Source organism: Lepeophtheirus salmonis, unplaced genomic scaffold (assembly GCF_016086655.4).
Source record: "Lepeophtheirus salmonis unplaced genomic scaffold, UVic_Lsal_1.4 unplaced_contig_121_pilon___fragment_1, whole genome shotgun sequence".
Classification (NCBI taxonomy): Eukaryota; Metazoa; Arthropoda; class Copepoda; order Siphonostomatoida; family Caligidae; genus Lepeophtheirus; species Lepeophtheirus salmonis.
Window position 1 is genome coordinate 56660 of NW_027289877.1, and position 17678 is coordinate 74337.

At 30.9% G+C, this 17678-nt stretch overlaps 1 protein-coding gene across 50 annotated transcripts in view; it reads left to right on the forward strand.

The window, feature by feature from the left end:
• LOC121130332 (uncharacterized) overlaps nt 1-16055 on the forward strand; it is a 44766-nt gene extending 28711 nt beyond the window's left edge. For 2 of the 50 annotated variants that reach the window (XM_071893872.1, XM_071893873.1), the window contains one exon: nt 4108-4579. In XM_071893872.1, coding sequence (XP_071749973.1) covers nt 4108-4336 — 229 coding nt within the window. In that variant the 3' untranslated portion in view covers nt 4337-4579. The other 48 variants (XR_011784069.1, XR_011784071.1, XR_011784059.1 and 45 more) reach the window with 48 other exon arrangements.
• Nucleotides 16056-17678: the final 1623 nt, after the last annotated feature.

Genomic DNA, 17678 nt, shown 5'->3' on the forward strand with positions numbered 1-17678 from the left:
TATATGTGGAACCAAAACAGTTTATTCGAAAGAATTTAGATATTAGCTATTAGAGTACAGAAATACACCCTGTGAGTGGGGATACTCTCCTAATCAAAAAGTTCATGGACAAAACCTAGGGTCAAAAATCCCACAGATAGAAGTGTACTGAAGAAATAGGTGTATGACGTCCCAAATAAATTACACAATATCCGTACTAAATTAAAATGTTATTACGACACCAGTAAAATACAGATGTATGTACATTGGATATTGGAAGTCAAGTTTGGATACAAAATCCTACAACAAAATTATGGGATTAGTTTGTAAGAACTGTTAAAAGAGAAAATCGAACACACTTTATACGCATGGAAAATAGTTGTATTTATGTGAGGAATAGGAAATTTCTAAAAATCGCAAGTACAGCTAAAACATCATAAAATCCCAAACAAAAATAAAACGCCGAGAAAAATCAAAAAAGAAATTATGTTTCAACTTAATTAATTAATTATATTTTTGAAAATGTTTTGTTTATATTAATATTGTGAATTGAACTGATACGAGAGGAAAAAAAAATAAAGATAAAAATAGGGAACGATAATGTGTTGACCACAGAGATATAAAGTAGAGAGTACTTACTCATTAGAATGACAAGGACAATTTATTGAAGCGTTCAGTGGGTGAACAATAAAGAAACATAATGATCAAATCATTCAGTTATTATTTCAACATTATCCTTTCAGTTATCCATAATATTTCTTAAAATCTTAATAAATTAATAATTAGTGACCTTCTAATTTTTACAAAAGGAGTTTGGTATCTGCTAAGTTAATCATAGTGTCATTGGAACTTGATACATTCTTATTATTTTATTCGTAGAGTTCTTCGTAGAGACTTGCATTGTATTAAATTGTACTTCAAGAACACCGGCTTTTTCTAGATCCCTAGAGCACGATCTTGCCATTAAATTGTGGAAGAAATGTGAACTTAACCACAATTATGAGGAAATAAGCTTTTCATAAGTATTTTCATTACTTTATAAAACAATTATATGTTTTGGCATCCTTGTTAGTTGTTACTTAATTTAATATTCCATATATATTATATACATCTATTTTCAGATGTCCTAAAAATCAAGTGCTTCTAAAGCCGTCGCAAAGATTGGAAACTAATTACATTTTTTAAGCACTTCAAGGACTCTGACATCATTAAGCACAAAGCTAAGTGCACTCTTGTTAGTTGTTGATGGAGCAGTGACCCCCATTTTCGACTTTCCATGCACTTAAAAAAAGTGGAGTCTCATGGATGAATCTTAAAGAGAAGAACTTATGAAGAAGACATTAGTAAAACAATGAATTCTGATTACCTTATTGAAAAAAGGCAAACGGTAAATATAGTAATTACTCATACATACGCGTAAGAGTATATGTATCCTTTGGGAGTGTGAAAAAATAGTGCAAAAAGAGACACCTTGAAATCAAAATAGCAGTTATATTTGATAATTGCCATATTTTAATCAGTTTCAGAATTAATAATTTGAAAAATATCAATAATAGGCTTAAAGACTTAATTTTATTATTATTTAATATTTTGTAGAATAAATTATACTTCATTGATTACATGTTTATTTGTCTTAGATATTCTAAAATATTTTTTATTAAAACAAGTATTTACGAGAACAAACGAGAATATTAGGAATTTATAAAAAAGTCGATCGTGAAAATGTTCTTCATAATGTTGTATAATGTGATTCAAGGTAAATTTAAAAACCAATTGTTGAGATTCTTTTAAGAAATCATTATTCTTCCTAAGAGTTAAAATTGAGATTGATAAATTATTATAACAAGTTTACTTAATATTTTGATAATAGAAAAGAGGAAAATTTGAACTATGATGAGTACCCTCTTTATCCATTAGGCCTCTAAATGCATATTATTAAGTATTTAATATATACTATATAATATTTGAATGTTTTTATCCTTTTGTTGTTTTGTATTCATCAGCTGCCTCTCCCTAAATTTTTTCCTCAAGTAAGCATTCTATATTTTTTATCTCTATGGTGTTTACAAGTGTTGTACATACTGACATATTAATATTTTGTTTGCAATTTGAAGAGAAGGGCTATTCTTATATATACACTAGGACTACATTAAAAAATTAAATTATTCATGAAGTCCTGTTATGTATATATGGTTATAATTTAGTGTAATACTGTATACCGGGTTAGATTATAGAATAGATCTGTGATACGGGTGTACTGAATAGAAGTCTCCTTTGATTATTCCAAGATTGTATCCGTGATAGAATTGGATAACACATGTCCTTAATTCCTTTGATCGAATTTCTGTCTTGTTCAGCTTAGATCTTTCTTTTTAGATTTAATATCATGGCTCTGAATTTTTCGTCAGAGGTGAGTGATTTAAACGATTCTCCCATTCTTTTTTACATTGGATTTGCATTGGCGTTTAACATTCTACTGATTTATACATTTGAAGCATAGTTTGTTTTCTTTTAGAGATATTTTTTATTGTTTTAATGCGCATACCTAATTCCTTTTGGGTTATTTATCTTCTCTACAAATAAAGCAATGCATTGGCATATAAGTTGTAGCGAAGTTATTTGACTTATGTATGACTACGTTGATTTTTCCCAGTCAATGGTAAGAAATTTACAAAACACGTTTTATAAGATTTTATAAGCTTTTATGTTTGATTCAGTTGGGCATATTTGACCTAAAAAAATCTCTACAAAAATGAATGAGTTCCAAACCTACGGCCATGAATATATGTATTATTGAAGACGAATTATCAATTTAATGAGACAATCAACGAATCATTGTATTAAAGTGTTCTAACAGAACAATTTTTTTCTGAATGAATGCATTTCCCCATTTTCTTTTATATAATATTCTATGTTATAAGACGTGATTTCATCTAGGCATACATTACATTCCCCAAAATTGTCATTCCAATCGACCAAATCTTGGTAATTTTAAATAATAAAAATTAGGAGATGGAAGACAAATATTCCTTCTTCTCTCTGTCCCACCTATGATATTTTTGTTTTGTTTACGGAGAACAATAATTAGTTAGGAAAATAGTATGTATTTTGAGCATATTAAAAACACAAAAATCAACATGGTAACCATGACAATTTAAAGAATGTATTGAGAGGGAGCAGCTTAGCTGTTATCGGGTTTAATTAGATTGGCTTCAATTAGCTGTGATTATTGAGATAAAAAATATAGAGTGCTTTCTTGAGGAAGAAATCGAAGAGAGAGACAGCTGATGAATACAAACTGCAAAAGGATCAAAACATTCAAGTATTATATAGTAGATAGGCGTTTAAGTTTAATATATTTTATAGTTTATATTTATTAAAAAATTTAATTATAATAAGCTGGTTAGGTTGCGTGAATATAGAGTAAGTACTGTATACTTTATATCGCTATGGTTGTGACGAGGAAGGAGAGGAAGAAGGAAATAAACAACAACATTGGTAAGGACTACTCCGATGTCTAACAACTTACAATCACTGCTGTTTCAGTCCTTATTTCGGACTCAAGACTGCAATCCAGTCCAGTTGAGTCTCGGTCCGGTTCAGTCATGCATACCAGTCCCAGGAACTTATCAAGTTTTGTCCTTGATGACGTCAATCAACTTTTTTTTTTTTTTTTTTAATCAGTTCTAGTACTGACAGTTCGAAGGACCGACAGTCTTAAGAACCGGTCCCAAGGACTGATAGTACTTGTCCTAAGACTGGACTGCACCGAATAAATAAGGACTGATACAACACTACTTACAATTATAACTCTGCATCAAATTCTCAAGGTTACTTTCTGTCTTTTATGGTGTCACAAAAATGTTTTGAATATAATTGAATGTAGTAGAAAAGGAAATTCAATACTCTGGAGTTAATAATAATGACAAAAGCTAAGGAAAAGAAAATTCATTCTTTAGATTACCAATTCTAAAAAACGAGCCAACTAATAAATACGCACGATTTACATCACTAACAATAATAATAACTAATATTATGTATCAAAAATAAGTATAATTGATATATTATGTATAAATTGTCAATAAAAAGAAAATCCATCAATTTGGAAATAATTATTTTATATTTCAGAGCGAGTTCATTTTCCTCAAAGGATTTAATAAAGACATCTCAACAAATTTCTCTCTCTCTGCATCAACGAAATTGTAAATTTCATACTTCTTTTATATCAAAAGATAAAAAGGATGCATATTCCCCACATTCCTCACATTCTCCTATTGAGAAAAAGAATTTAGAAAATTCTGAACAGAAGATAAAAAGACTTTTTCAGCGCATGTTAAATATGTGGTCAAATTGCTAGACCATTATTTTAATTTTATCAAGTTTCCCAAATAAAATAAGGTCAATATATTTAACAATATTTTTAAAATACAACAAATTTCTTTATTATAAAATATATGTCAAATATTTTCGTTTTAGTATATGTTACACCATGATTATGTACGTACATTTTGTGATAAAATTATAAAAAAACTTAGAAAGGACGTACTAAAACATCAAAAAATGTTATTCTTTATAAAAAATAAAAAGTTAGATTTCTTAAGATCGTTAAAGAAGCATTTTTATTCATGTAATCTAGTTAGTCAGAGCCAAATCAGAATAATGTTTCTATAATTAACACCTATATGCAATATTATTACACCCTATGTGTGTATATGCTGGTTCATATTTGGATGCATTCACTCACAACAAAGCAGAATAAGCCAATTCCTACCTAGTCTAACTTCAAAAAATGTTTTAGATTTAAAAAAATTATAAAAAACTTCTCAAAATAATTTGAAAAGTATAAGGAAATTGTCCTGCATTATAGTAAATACTAAAAATTGGAAGAGTTTCAGCTCTTTCTGGGTTATATTTGGACAAGAGAAAAACTCACTTCTTCAAGATTTGCTGCAATAAAGTTAATAACTATTTATATATATATATTCATTTAATTCAGTATCTACGTAGCCCTTGGGTTTTACTACATTTTGTTTTTTATTATTGTAGCATTATACCTACAAATTTATATAGTCCAATTTTCATTCCAGGTGTGTTTTAATACAATCTTATTTTTGTTATCAATAGGGAATGGGCGTTGTTTACTTATATTTGTTTGTAAATAAGGCAACAAAGAGTGGCGCCTTATTGTTACAAAATAGTACAACTCTCTTAATGATCATTATCAAATAGAGGAGACAGCAGCGACCTCAAGCAATCTATAATTATATTATCCCAGGCCTAATATATATTCTTTAGTTTGTTTATGCCCTACTATTAATTAAAACTGTAACTAATATTTGTTAGAAGAAATAGTTCTATACCTAGTAAATCCAGCAATGAATATAGTTATTTCTAATTCATCTTTCAACGACTGTATTCAGATACTTTAATCCAAAATACTAAGATATGGCCAAAATAAGTTGGCCATATCTACATGTAAAAATCTTACAGGAACACATTGGTACTGCCATAAAAATGGGATATACTTATGTACCAATTAATCATTTGGTTCTATTAATCAAAATATTAAAAAAACAAAACAAGAACTTACATTTAAAGAGCTAGTAGGCTTTTACTATCAACTCAATTTTAAGATAAATCATTGTTGTAGATATAATCAAACACTCCTATTAATAGTACACTCATTTATCGTGTACATGAAGTTGATTCCTTTAATATTAATTCCCCTTACTCCCATCAAATCCTTGTTAAAATTGTAGATAAGGACTCAATTGTGAGTGTGCATTTTATATTTACTCTCATTGTTTCTATATCAAGATCTTCATCATTGAAGTAAAAGAGTTTAACAATTCGATGAGCTCAGTATGGATTATATGAAGTAGAGTAGATAAATTTAACCTCTATGTCTGGAATTTAAAGTTACTGATTTGCGATTGGAATATGATTTAGTTAATTTTTAAATAATTGGTAGTACTGTTTCTTTACTTTACTTGTATAATTATTCAGAATAGACACGCCTCATCGAGTTTGGAATTCAATAATACAGGGATATTCCTCCTCAGTTCTTGGTTTAAGTTCAATATGCTCATTGTCTCAATGCAGACTCAAATCCAATTTACATAGGAAGAAGATCGAAGGGGGGGAATTGGTAGGAATAGTAAAAGTATTACCCAGTCTTCCTTGGAAGAAAATGATTAATAAGTTCATAACCTCGACCTCTTCCTCGATCTACTAGTGTTAAACACACCAGTTTAAATATTTTCTTTGATAATATTGTATGTATGCCTGTCGATGAAATAAATCTAACAAATATCACCTTGATCATCTCTTCATATACTCATAGCAGTATCAAATCCTCCCAACATCTACCTTCCTGTTGTAATCTGAGCCTTTATATATCGGGCCATATAATCAGCCATTGGTAACCCTGATTATATTAACCTGTTTTTACCTCCAAAAGCTTAAAGGTTTTTTCATATTCTTCTTAAATATATGATTAATTTAAAATATAGAACTCAAACCCTACATACGTCTCTTATATATGTGTTTATATTTTATATTCTTATATTTTGTGTTTTGTTATAGAGTAAGTTATACCGTCCTCTATTTATTCACCTTTTGGTATTGTAAATTTCAATTATTAATAAAAAGTTTGATCGATTTTGATGAGGATATAGCTCAATCTGAGAATTTAGTAACAAAAAAGTTACATATGCGACAAATGTTATGTCCATCATAAAGCAAAGAATACAATATAAGAATATGACGTTTAATGAGAATAATTCCAACAATAGTGATAGTATATGTAATTCGTGCAAACTAACATTCAACTTATGTACTCGTTTGTGTCATTCAGAAGTTTGTTGTATAAGATAATTAAATGTTTCCATTGATGTTTTAAAATCTCTTCATGCTCGCTTTGCTAATTATTTTTCTAATTTTTGTAAAGTAGGGAATAGGGGACAATGATTAAAAATATCATTGGAACGTTATTACTCAAGGAATATTTAATTTTTTTGGTTCATGTAAAAATAAGAGCTGTTATAATATGTCAAGGTTATGATACTGTATAAGTGATATTTATTCTATTAATATATTTTTTAAAATTTCATGTTATTTAGAAAAACTCCTATAAGTTTTAGTAGTTTCAATTTGTTGTCTTTTTAAGAAAGTTCTGTTTTAAATAATTAAAATTATACATTTCAGAAGCGATCAGGTACTTATTTTGACGAATTCTAATTTTGAATGGTTAACTTTTATTTCACTCGAAATCTAATATAAATGTATGTTTTCATAAGGTGTTTGTCCTTTAAACAAGTTATCTATATGGCTTTGAGACTATCAACTAAGACGCAATTTGAAGAAGTTAATAATTTGCTATTAACTTAAGCACGGAATTCTAGACTCATGGAAGACGCACCCTTTTTTTAACGTTCCAAGATTGGTAAAATATTTTCTATTATTTTTTCCAGAAGTTAATAGTAATTTATTAATGAGAACAATCAACCTTCTATGTAATTTAACATTTAGATTATTTGTTTTGTTGCCTTCGTAGAATAAAACAATAAAAATTGATAAATATAAATTTTATATTAGTCTAAATTTTATTGATTAGAAGATAATTCAATAACTTTTTTAGTTTTTTATAAGATGATAAGCAGAGTTTTTTAAATTTGATCTCCTGCCTGTCTCGTCAATTTTCCTCCGAAAAACTAGACTATTTGAGAAGTAAAAAGAAAACCAATCTCTTCTGGAAATCTAATAATGACTCAGATCTTGCAAACAAGTATTCTCATCATAAAGATGAAACCCTACATCGATTGTAAACGAAGAAGAAAGTTTATTAAGATGAATAGGCGAAGTTAAAGTTACAACATCAATAGACTTCTGACAATATAGTGCAGGACTCATGTTGTCTCAATCTCAGTAACGAAATAGCATTTCCATATCCAAAATAAAACCGAATGAATCAATAAGATAAAAAAATATAATAACAGAGAACTCATAAATAGGAAATTTAAATTTGGAAGAATACCATAGATGTTATATTATTTGTTCAATTATTACTCAAAAAGTCGTATTATTATTTTGATATATTTTAACTATTGTCTTCAATCAAACCACTTATAATTAGCTCATATGGCCCACATTTAGTAATATATTTATTTATTAAAGAATCTATATCTTCGAGAGAGTAATATTCCAATATGCTAACATGCAATTTATCCGTTTACAAGAAGATTCCTATGACAATGAGCTAGGGAATTGCAATACATTAAGATATTCTAATAGAAATCAATTAAAGTTAAAAAGTCACTTATATTTTTATAGCACATTTATATGCAATAGTACAATGGAATATGCTTTGCAGAAAAAACTATAAAAAGAAAAGGTTAATGGAAATACAAGGTTAGAACATCATGTAATCGGGCTTGCTAGAATTTTCCATCTGATGTATTGTACCTACTGCTGGGCAAGACAGTCAGATTTTGACAAGACATACAACCACTCATCTACTATGACGTCAATATTTTAACCGTGGTGGAAGTCAAACATCAGTCGTACACCCGTTATTGCTATAACCTTGTATTTCTGTTAAACTTGCATTATTTTTAACATTCTAGAATCAATTTCCATTTGTTTTCGAATCACAAAAGATAATCACAAAGATTAAAGAAATCACTAATCAGGGATGAGTTTTAAAGTGTCCAGACTATATAAACCATAGATCTCAAACTCCTCTTTATAAATTGAATTGATAAAAATGTGTTTGAGATGAGTTATTTCTGCTTTATATACATAAAGAACACTTATTAATGAAATAGTTTTCTTGGGAGACTAAGCAAAGTCGACTTAAGGAGAAAAAACAACAACTCAAGAACTTCAATGAGGGAGCTATGGATGGTGGATGAGAACTCTCTCTGTTCCTTGCTGTATCTTTCAGTCGGTTATTTTGTCGATTTATGTAGCTATAAAGTTCATGTATGTATTATTTTGAAGAAACTTTCGACGTCGAGGTTTCCAGGAGTCAAGGTGGATGCGTTAAAGAAATTAAAGACCATGGATCCTGAGCGGCCTGTGAGTAATTGAGTTTTCTTTTTCTTCCAGCATTCGTGCTACTAGGCCCGTTTAAATGACCTGTGGAAAAGTTATATGAGTGCGTCGGACTCTGGATGATACAACAAATCGTTGATTTTGTCGGGTACAAAATTTAACTTTTCACCATCTAACTTTGTGTGATTTCGGCATATCAGTCAAAAACAAATTTTTAATTTGTTAAGACAAAGGTTATTGGGTTATGGGAAATTTTTCATATGTCAAAGCAATAGTGAAATCATGCAAAACACCTAGATGCATGTACATAAAGTTTGAATAATCAAAAATGTCACTACTTCCAATTTTGAGAATTGATAATGTAATTCGATGGTATCATGTTGGAATAGACTATTTGGGACCTTTATCATGCAAAAATGATTGTGAAATGCATAAAGAAGCTCAAAAGATTTGACTTGCACTCTTTAGATGTTTCTACACTAAAGCTATAAATATATAAGTTTCAAGATCATGCTCAACATTAGATTTCCTCGAGGCATTTTGACAATTTGTTAGAAATTGTGACAGGCCATCCAAATTTTATTCAGACAATGCATCAAATTTTCAAAAAGCAAACAACTATTTAAAGGAACTTTTTTCTAACGCCATTTGATAAGATTCAATCAAAAACCTTTCATGAGGATTCCCCAATAGATTGGGAATTCTCCAAAACAGAGGAACTCTATACAAACAGGGTTACAGAAAGAATAGTTTGCATATTAAAAACACAGTTCAGAAATGCAGTGCAACAAATCGACAGACAATTCAAGAAATATAAACATTAATTATAGAAATAACAAGTATCATAAATGATGGAGCCCTGGGAGTTTCCAATCAGGATCCCCTATCACCTTCAGCTATTACTCCAAACCTTCTGATTCATGGTCGTCAAAAGGGCGTAATAGACAATCCGAATGAATCAATATCGTCCTCGTTATCCAATGGTAACATGTGGTTGTCAAGGAAAAAACTCCTGAAATTTTTTTGGACAGGATAAAGGCAAGAATATTTAATTGAATTGAGTATTAGTAGAGAAAGGTTGAAGTCTTATACAAACTCAATCCAAGAGGGTGATACAGTAATCCTATAACCTGACTCATTTAGAGAAAAATTCATGAAAGTTAGCAAGGATTACTGGAGGTCATGAAAACCAGGCAATGGTGTCACTTCAGCAACACTAAGCCTAACTAATGGGAGAAATTTTTTACCTTCAATAAGACAAATTTCTATAGAGTCTAACGTTGCTGAAAAAGAAATGGTGGAATATAAATTGACAAATCGATGCAAACGTTGACGGTCCCTGAGTAGCGTATACAATAGACTCAGGAGTGCAAATTTCCTGTTTGAGATCGACCCTGTCACAAAGAGAAAGTCAAAGAGGATAGAGTAATTCCTGGCGAAGCAGCTACCAAGCCTGTAGAACCAGTTCCTTACAATTCAATAGAAACGCCAGAGAGATGTTGCTGATACTCATCATCATGAATTGAGGAAGAAAAAACAACGTAAATTAAGTTATATAAAATTATTAAAAGGCGACCATTAAACATCTCAAACCATGTATGGGAAGATAAAGTAAAATAATTATTGAATATAAATCTAAAAAATAATAATATTATAAAATTATACAACATGGTAAAACTGTAGTGCGGATCGGACAACCTTAAAACTTGTTTATCTATTCCAAACTCGAGTTACAAATACAGCAGAAACATATGGCAAATTATTAATTCAATTTCTTTTACTAAGATCCGAATAATGTTATGAAAAAAAAGTTACCTGGCAATACAAGGTAAATGTTACGGACATTAACGTATTGTTTCTCTGAAGTTACACTTCCCTCAATTTGTAAGACTTCTGACTTCTTGGAAAGATTTGCAGCATTACAACATTGGGGTCTATCAATTCCATGTGGAATTGAATATGATATATAAAGATAGTTTCTGATGCACCATTTTTTGACAAATATCAGAGATCATCTACTGAAACAATCCTTTAGGCATTAGAATTGGAAAATACGTCTTGAGAGGAGGGTTGGATGCTAAAATGTGCTTTCTTATACTATATGTGCGTAATTTAGGGAAGCCAGAAATGTTTCTCCTTTTTAAATCAAACAAAATCTTCATTGTGTATCCTCACGTCTTTTGTGTTTAACATATTTAACTATATGTTGAAGGTATTATTAAAATAAGCGTCGTGAAATACAATTTTTATCTAGAGAGTGTGGCTGGTTAAAATTTACTACTATTTTATTCTTTAATTTATAAATTGTAAAATATAATCATTGCCAGTTATCTGATCATGTGTTTTCTGTTTTAAATTAATATTATTAAGTGTTTATTATTTTCATAACTTCCACATTAAGACAAAGGTAAACAATCCTATACCACCCTATGGCCATTATACAGCTTTATGAAATATATATAAGTATATGAAATAGCCAGGACTGGGCATACAAAAAAATTAAACAAAATATTCAGAAAATGAAATACATTTCAATTATACATCGATTTTTATGTGTCAAATTTATATACATGTAGTCTCCTCCAAATACTTCAAAATGAACACCGGGCTAAGGTTTTTAAGTTGCTTGGTGTCTTTGCCGTAGACTTTATCAACCCATGGATAGGGGTTCATTTTGACGTATTAGGAGGGAGGTTAATTACTTCGGGAAGTGTTGGTGGTGGTTTTTAACCTGCTTGGTGTGCCTGCCATAGTCTTAATCAACCGATGGGACTGGGTTTGTTTTGGAAGCATTGAAGGGGTATATATGCATTGTGAAGCAGTATCGATAGGGGTTAACCTGCCTGGCATCTTTGGTATAGCCTCAAACAACCTATGTACCTTTTATTTTTGAAGTATTTGGAGAGAGCTTGAATGCTTTGTGAAATCGTGGCGGTGGTTTTTAACCTGTATGGTGTAACTGCCGTAGTCTTAAGCAAATCAATGGGTCAAGGTTCATTTTGAAGTTTTTGGAGGGGACTTAAATAATTTGTATAGTGACGGCTGTGGTTTTTAACTTCCTTGCTGGCCTTGCCATTGCACAAAACAAGTTTTGGGACGAGGTATTCTGATTTTGTTACTAATGTTCTGATTTTTCACAATGACAATTTTCACCAGGGCAAAGTTATCATTAGCCATTTTCCGTGCACACAGATTTACATTCGTAGCTAATAATTTGTTGATTGAATTTGTAATACTAAATGTCAACAACCTCTATATTGCATAATTTCTCATTACTATTTTTTTTTTTTTGAGTTTCTGTGTGTAACTTCTATATAAATATCTAATTAATATTTTTTGAAATAGTTAATCGTTTTTTCAGTTTTTTTCTTATATTTTACTACTAATTCTTTAATTAAATATAACAAATATACGTTTTAATAATTTAATTTATCAATTTACTAGTCATCTATATCTACGGGTAAATTGTTAATCTATGAAGAAAATCCAGTGCTGGATGGATTTGTTAAAAAAAAAACCGAAAATCAATATGGTACCCCTGACAATTGGAAGAAGTTTTTGGAGGAGAAAGAATAATACTCATGACGTTTCATTAGATCATGTACAATCCGCTGTGACAAGAGAGGAACGAGAAAAGGATATAAATTAGGATATTTTCTATAACTACTCAAATATCGATCCCCAATTCTACCCTGAGTACAACAAGAACTTACAATTTTAACTCTGCAACAAATCCTTAAGGTTATATTCAATCTTTTATGAGTACACAGGAATGTTGAATCAGGCTTTTGACTATAATTCAATCTATTTAGTAAAGGATATTCACTACTCAGGAATTAAATAGTAATGACAACTGCTAAGGAAAAAAAAATTCTTTCTCTATATTACCAATTACAAATTAACAGACCATCTTAAAAACACACTGGATTTACATCATCGCTGATAATCATAATATTTGATTGTACAACATGTCATATCCATTAGCAACTAGAGGGGAAGAGATATTTCAATGTTAATCTTATATATGAAATACAATTTTTGTATGTCTGTTTTTTGGCATAGGAGCCTCAAACTTTGCAGAGGCGCCTCTTTTGAACCTGGTCAAGCTAAAACGGGGATGCCGATTTTCAATAATAGCCAATATGTTATTTTCAAATTATGGGACATGTTATGGGATAAATTTTGCAATATTTGGAAAAAAAAAAAAAAATGTCTAGGGATATTTTTTCGACGGCATTATTCTCTATTCTAAATTGAGAAGTAGTTGTTTTATTTTTTTAACTAGCATTTATTAGGTACAACTTTAACATAATATAGAACAATTATAATAAATTAACAATGGTAAAGTAAGAATAGATAACTCTAATTAAATTAAGAGTGGAAACACGATAATAATATATTACATAATTAGATTTTAACTTCAAAGACTCCTCGGTGAAATATCAAAAAACAAAACAAAAAAAACAACAGCAGTTAAACCACGACAAAGCTAAGATACGCTTAAAAAAAAAGTTTAACCAATCTGATAATAAAACAAGTGATGTCCTTGAAAGAAAGGTAATCAAGTTAAGTAATCTTTTCCAATGTTTTTACTAAGAGTAGTGTGGGACCGCTATTTTCTGTTTATGTTCATTAATTAATAATAGGAAGTCTAATTTAATGCAATCCAATTTGATATTTTCTTCAACTGCCGGTTTCATCCTTATGAGCTAGTCGCTCTGCAAGATCGTCACTCCAAAAGCGTTGACCATTAAACATTTTGCTGCATTAAGGAAGGGGACTACCCAAGGGCAACTATAGAATCGATGGCGAGAGGACTCTACTTCGATTTTACAAAAGATACAATATGTCTCCAGCGGGTTCAGGGTATTATTATTTATAAAGAAGGAGCTTGTAGCTAATTTATAGCGAAACAACTTTCTTTAAGAGATTGAGAAGGGATTTAGCCATTGCTTTCTGATTTATTCAGAATAGGGTTGTCCGAATGATACCTAACAGATCCAGACGTCTTTTTATTAAATATTTCTGTTTATTCTCTAGGACTCTTCCAGAAAAGGCAATAATACCCGCAGTGTAGTCCTTATGTGCTTCACGTCGTTGCTTAATTGCGCGATCTCTCTCCAAGAAGTTGTGGAAAGTCAAGGAGGGCTTCCTACCCTTTATTATACCCCAATGAGGTGAGTCGATCAGATTTTTATAGTTATTGATTACTATGTAACCTTAAATTATAATTTAGGGACTCGTATAGACCTAATAAAAGAAGGACTGTATGTGTAAAGGGAATTCTAAGAGCGTGTACCATTTTGGCCCAGAAGGAGACCAAAATCTTGATTTTTTTCTTTTGTGATTTCTACTGGACTCATATGAGGTCTTTTGTTCAGCTAATATCCTGTTGTCAGAAAGAAGCTATTTTTATCGTTCGAGCCCAAAGGTCTTCACTTTCCACAAGCCTTGAAACCCACGCTTAGTTTAAGAATTTCTATAGGTATCCAGAATTAAACATCCTAGCCCCCAATCGAGAATGGAAGCCTCAATTCTTCATTTTGGTATATACGGTGTTATTGTACTCCAGAAGAAGTCATTTCGAATACAATCTATTTTTCGACAGGCCCCTTCATGACAAGGAATGAATCTCAGCAGATGTATAGCCTTTGGAATAATATTTCAGTAATGAGAGATGAGTAATTTTTTTAAAAGATTTTCCAATTTTGAGATGACTTGTGTCTCGTTTCTTTCTATAGCAGTCTCTCCCCCTGAGACGTCAATCTTTTAGTCCAAAACTGAAGGTAATTGGGAAACTTTCAGATTTGGAAAACTACTTCGTAATACTTCCTCGTCAGAGCTTAAGACTTCTGTTTTACCGAGATTCACACTTCGGTCTGAGTCATTTTTAAACATATCGAGTTTGGAAAGTTGAAATTAGAGATTGGGTTAAGTTTTCTGGAGAGCCTTCAAGAATCAGAGTGAGGCTGTTTGCGTAGCAAAATGATTTGTAAGTTTTGTTTAAATATCTAAAATCTATAATCTGATCATTAATTTCTTGTATAGGCTATTGGCTACCACTAAGAATAAGGAAGGGGGCACGCAACCCTCTAGTCTACAGCCTCTTGTATTATGTAACCGGCAGGAATAACCTTCTATCTCTATTTTGCAGAAAGCTCGACCAAGGACAGTGACAATCATATGGACGAACCAGGGAGTAAATGCATCTTTGATTAATTGCTGAAGTATATGAGAAACCAAATCAAACGCTTTCACAAAATCTTTCAAAGATACAAAAAGTCTTTTTTCTCACTTTATAACTCACTGATGGATTCTTGAATAATGCCAAAAATGTCTTCAGCTACTCTCGTTTCGTGAATCCTTTCTGTTTACTCGGAATAATGCATTGGAGCCCTTTCGCCTTTCTCATATTTGGTATGCCCGTCATTATTTTATATGAAAAGTTACGTAGATTAATTGGTCTGTAGTAACTTATAACTAAAACATCTTTTCCTTGCTTAGGGAACAACACTAAAGTTCCTGAACTAATGAAATCCAGATCACTATCTTCATTAAAGGTCTCCTTGTAGGTATCCTCAAGGAGCGGAGCTAAGTAAAAAGTGAAAGTCTTAAAAAATCGATAGGAGTCCTATGAGGAGAGACGCTAAGAGCTCGGCTCGTGAGATATAACGTCATCCCTAATATGAGGATGCTCTGACGTCAGTGAGCATCACTCAATTTTATTTATGATATTGTGGTATTATGTGATATAAAAAAACTCGAGTGTGAAATTGAGGGAACAAAATTATATTTTATAAGAACATAGTAACCACAGATTCAAAGATCGCCAATATCTTCATCCTAATTGTCTTGTATTTTAATTAAATAACTGATAAATCTAAACCCATCTTTAACAGATGTATAAATGCAATACTTTCACTAATCTATCTTTTATTGAGTTACCTTTTTATGTATGTATATATAAGCGTTAAAACAGTGTCTTTTAGAGGTCAAGAGAATATAATCACCTTTTATATTTATTGCTTGTCTTGTGTCTACTTTACTGCTCACTGACACCTCATCTATGCAACGAATTTTAAAGTAATATTATTCTATTTAAGTAAATTGTAATACACCACCAGTGGCAAAAGGATGGTAAAACTCCTACCCAGTTTGATGCTTGCTGAGCTGATGAAATTGGTGAAGGATGTAAAGGAACTGGAAGGAAAGAGAAAGGCCGAATTGGTAACAATTATTCGGGACTATCTGTCTCACTGTGTGTGACACAAAAAGCTTCGATTTTGAGACTACTGGTCCTACGGGACTCTGTATCAATGATAAAGAGCTGTCCCCGATGTCCGCAGGATATCTAGGGTTAAGCCAACCTCAACCCTTCGATATGAGTGGAACTCAGAGAGGCCACCGATGATTATCGTGGATGGACGAATTTAAGAGGTATACCCCACTTTTGGGGAAATGTCTTCCATGAAAAAGAAAACCTTGTTGTTAGACTGTGCTTGAGTAGGAGTCAACCAATGGCTCAAGTGTGTCTCCAGAGATGGAGGAAGATGAGTAGGATCCGGCAATTAGGGTGATGTCGAACTTCCTGTTGAGTCAGTCATGTTTGAGTGGTTAAGACTGTCTGAAATCAAACAGGTAATAGGGGAACCCATTGATGACTTCATCACTAAGATTAGAGGCCAAGCTAAATTTGGGGAATTCATATGTAAGGGGTGTTTTGCATCCTTGAAGACAAAATCATATTAGTTAATGTCCCAAGAAACACTTATAACACCCAAGTTCGTCAAAATGTGTTCAAAAAAGGTTTCTGAAGTCTTGAAGAAGTACTTAATGTAGCCAGGGCAATAGAAACTACCATTAATAACTTGAAAGAGATAAAGACGAAGGAAAGTGTGTAACTCTTGTTCCTCGAAACATACTTCAAATGCCTTATTTCTTTGCTGAAACATTTTTATATGTCTTCGAACTTCAATAATTTATTTTTAAAAAACTAATCATCAACTAAATATATTCAGTTTGAAATTTTTGAAAAAAATATGATTAAAGAGAAAAAACATTTGAAGTTTGTTTACAGGAATTCGATAGAAAAAGGTACTAAAAAGAGCATATTGAAAAAAAAAAAAAAAAAAAAAAAAAAAAAATATTAGTTTTTGGATTAAAATGCGTTTATTTATTCTGAAATATATCTGGAAAACGGCTTACAATAAGCATATTTTTTACAAACTTCCTGATTTTATTTGCGAATTCGTGTTTAAATCATGAATTTAACACTTTAAGGACAAATAAAGGTATTTTATATAATAAATAACAAATTTCAAGCTTTCTTCGAGGAATTGGCCCCTTAAAATGAAAATAGTTTTTCAAAAATTAGAAATGGGTTTTTTGTTGAAAATTTGTCTTTCAATTATCAAATAAAAGCTAAGTGTACAAATAAAGCTATGTATGTACAGAAAAAATAAATTTATAGCTTTTTTCGAGGATTAAACAGAAAAGGGTCTTAAAAAGAGGACATAGAAAAAAAATCCAAAACCTTTGCTTTTAGTTAGAAATTCGGGTTTAAATAGGGATATATAGCATTTTGATGAAATATTATGTTTTTTCAGCTAATAAATGAAACATTTAAAGTTTTTGTGGAAGACTTC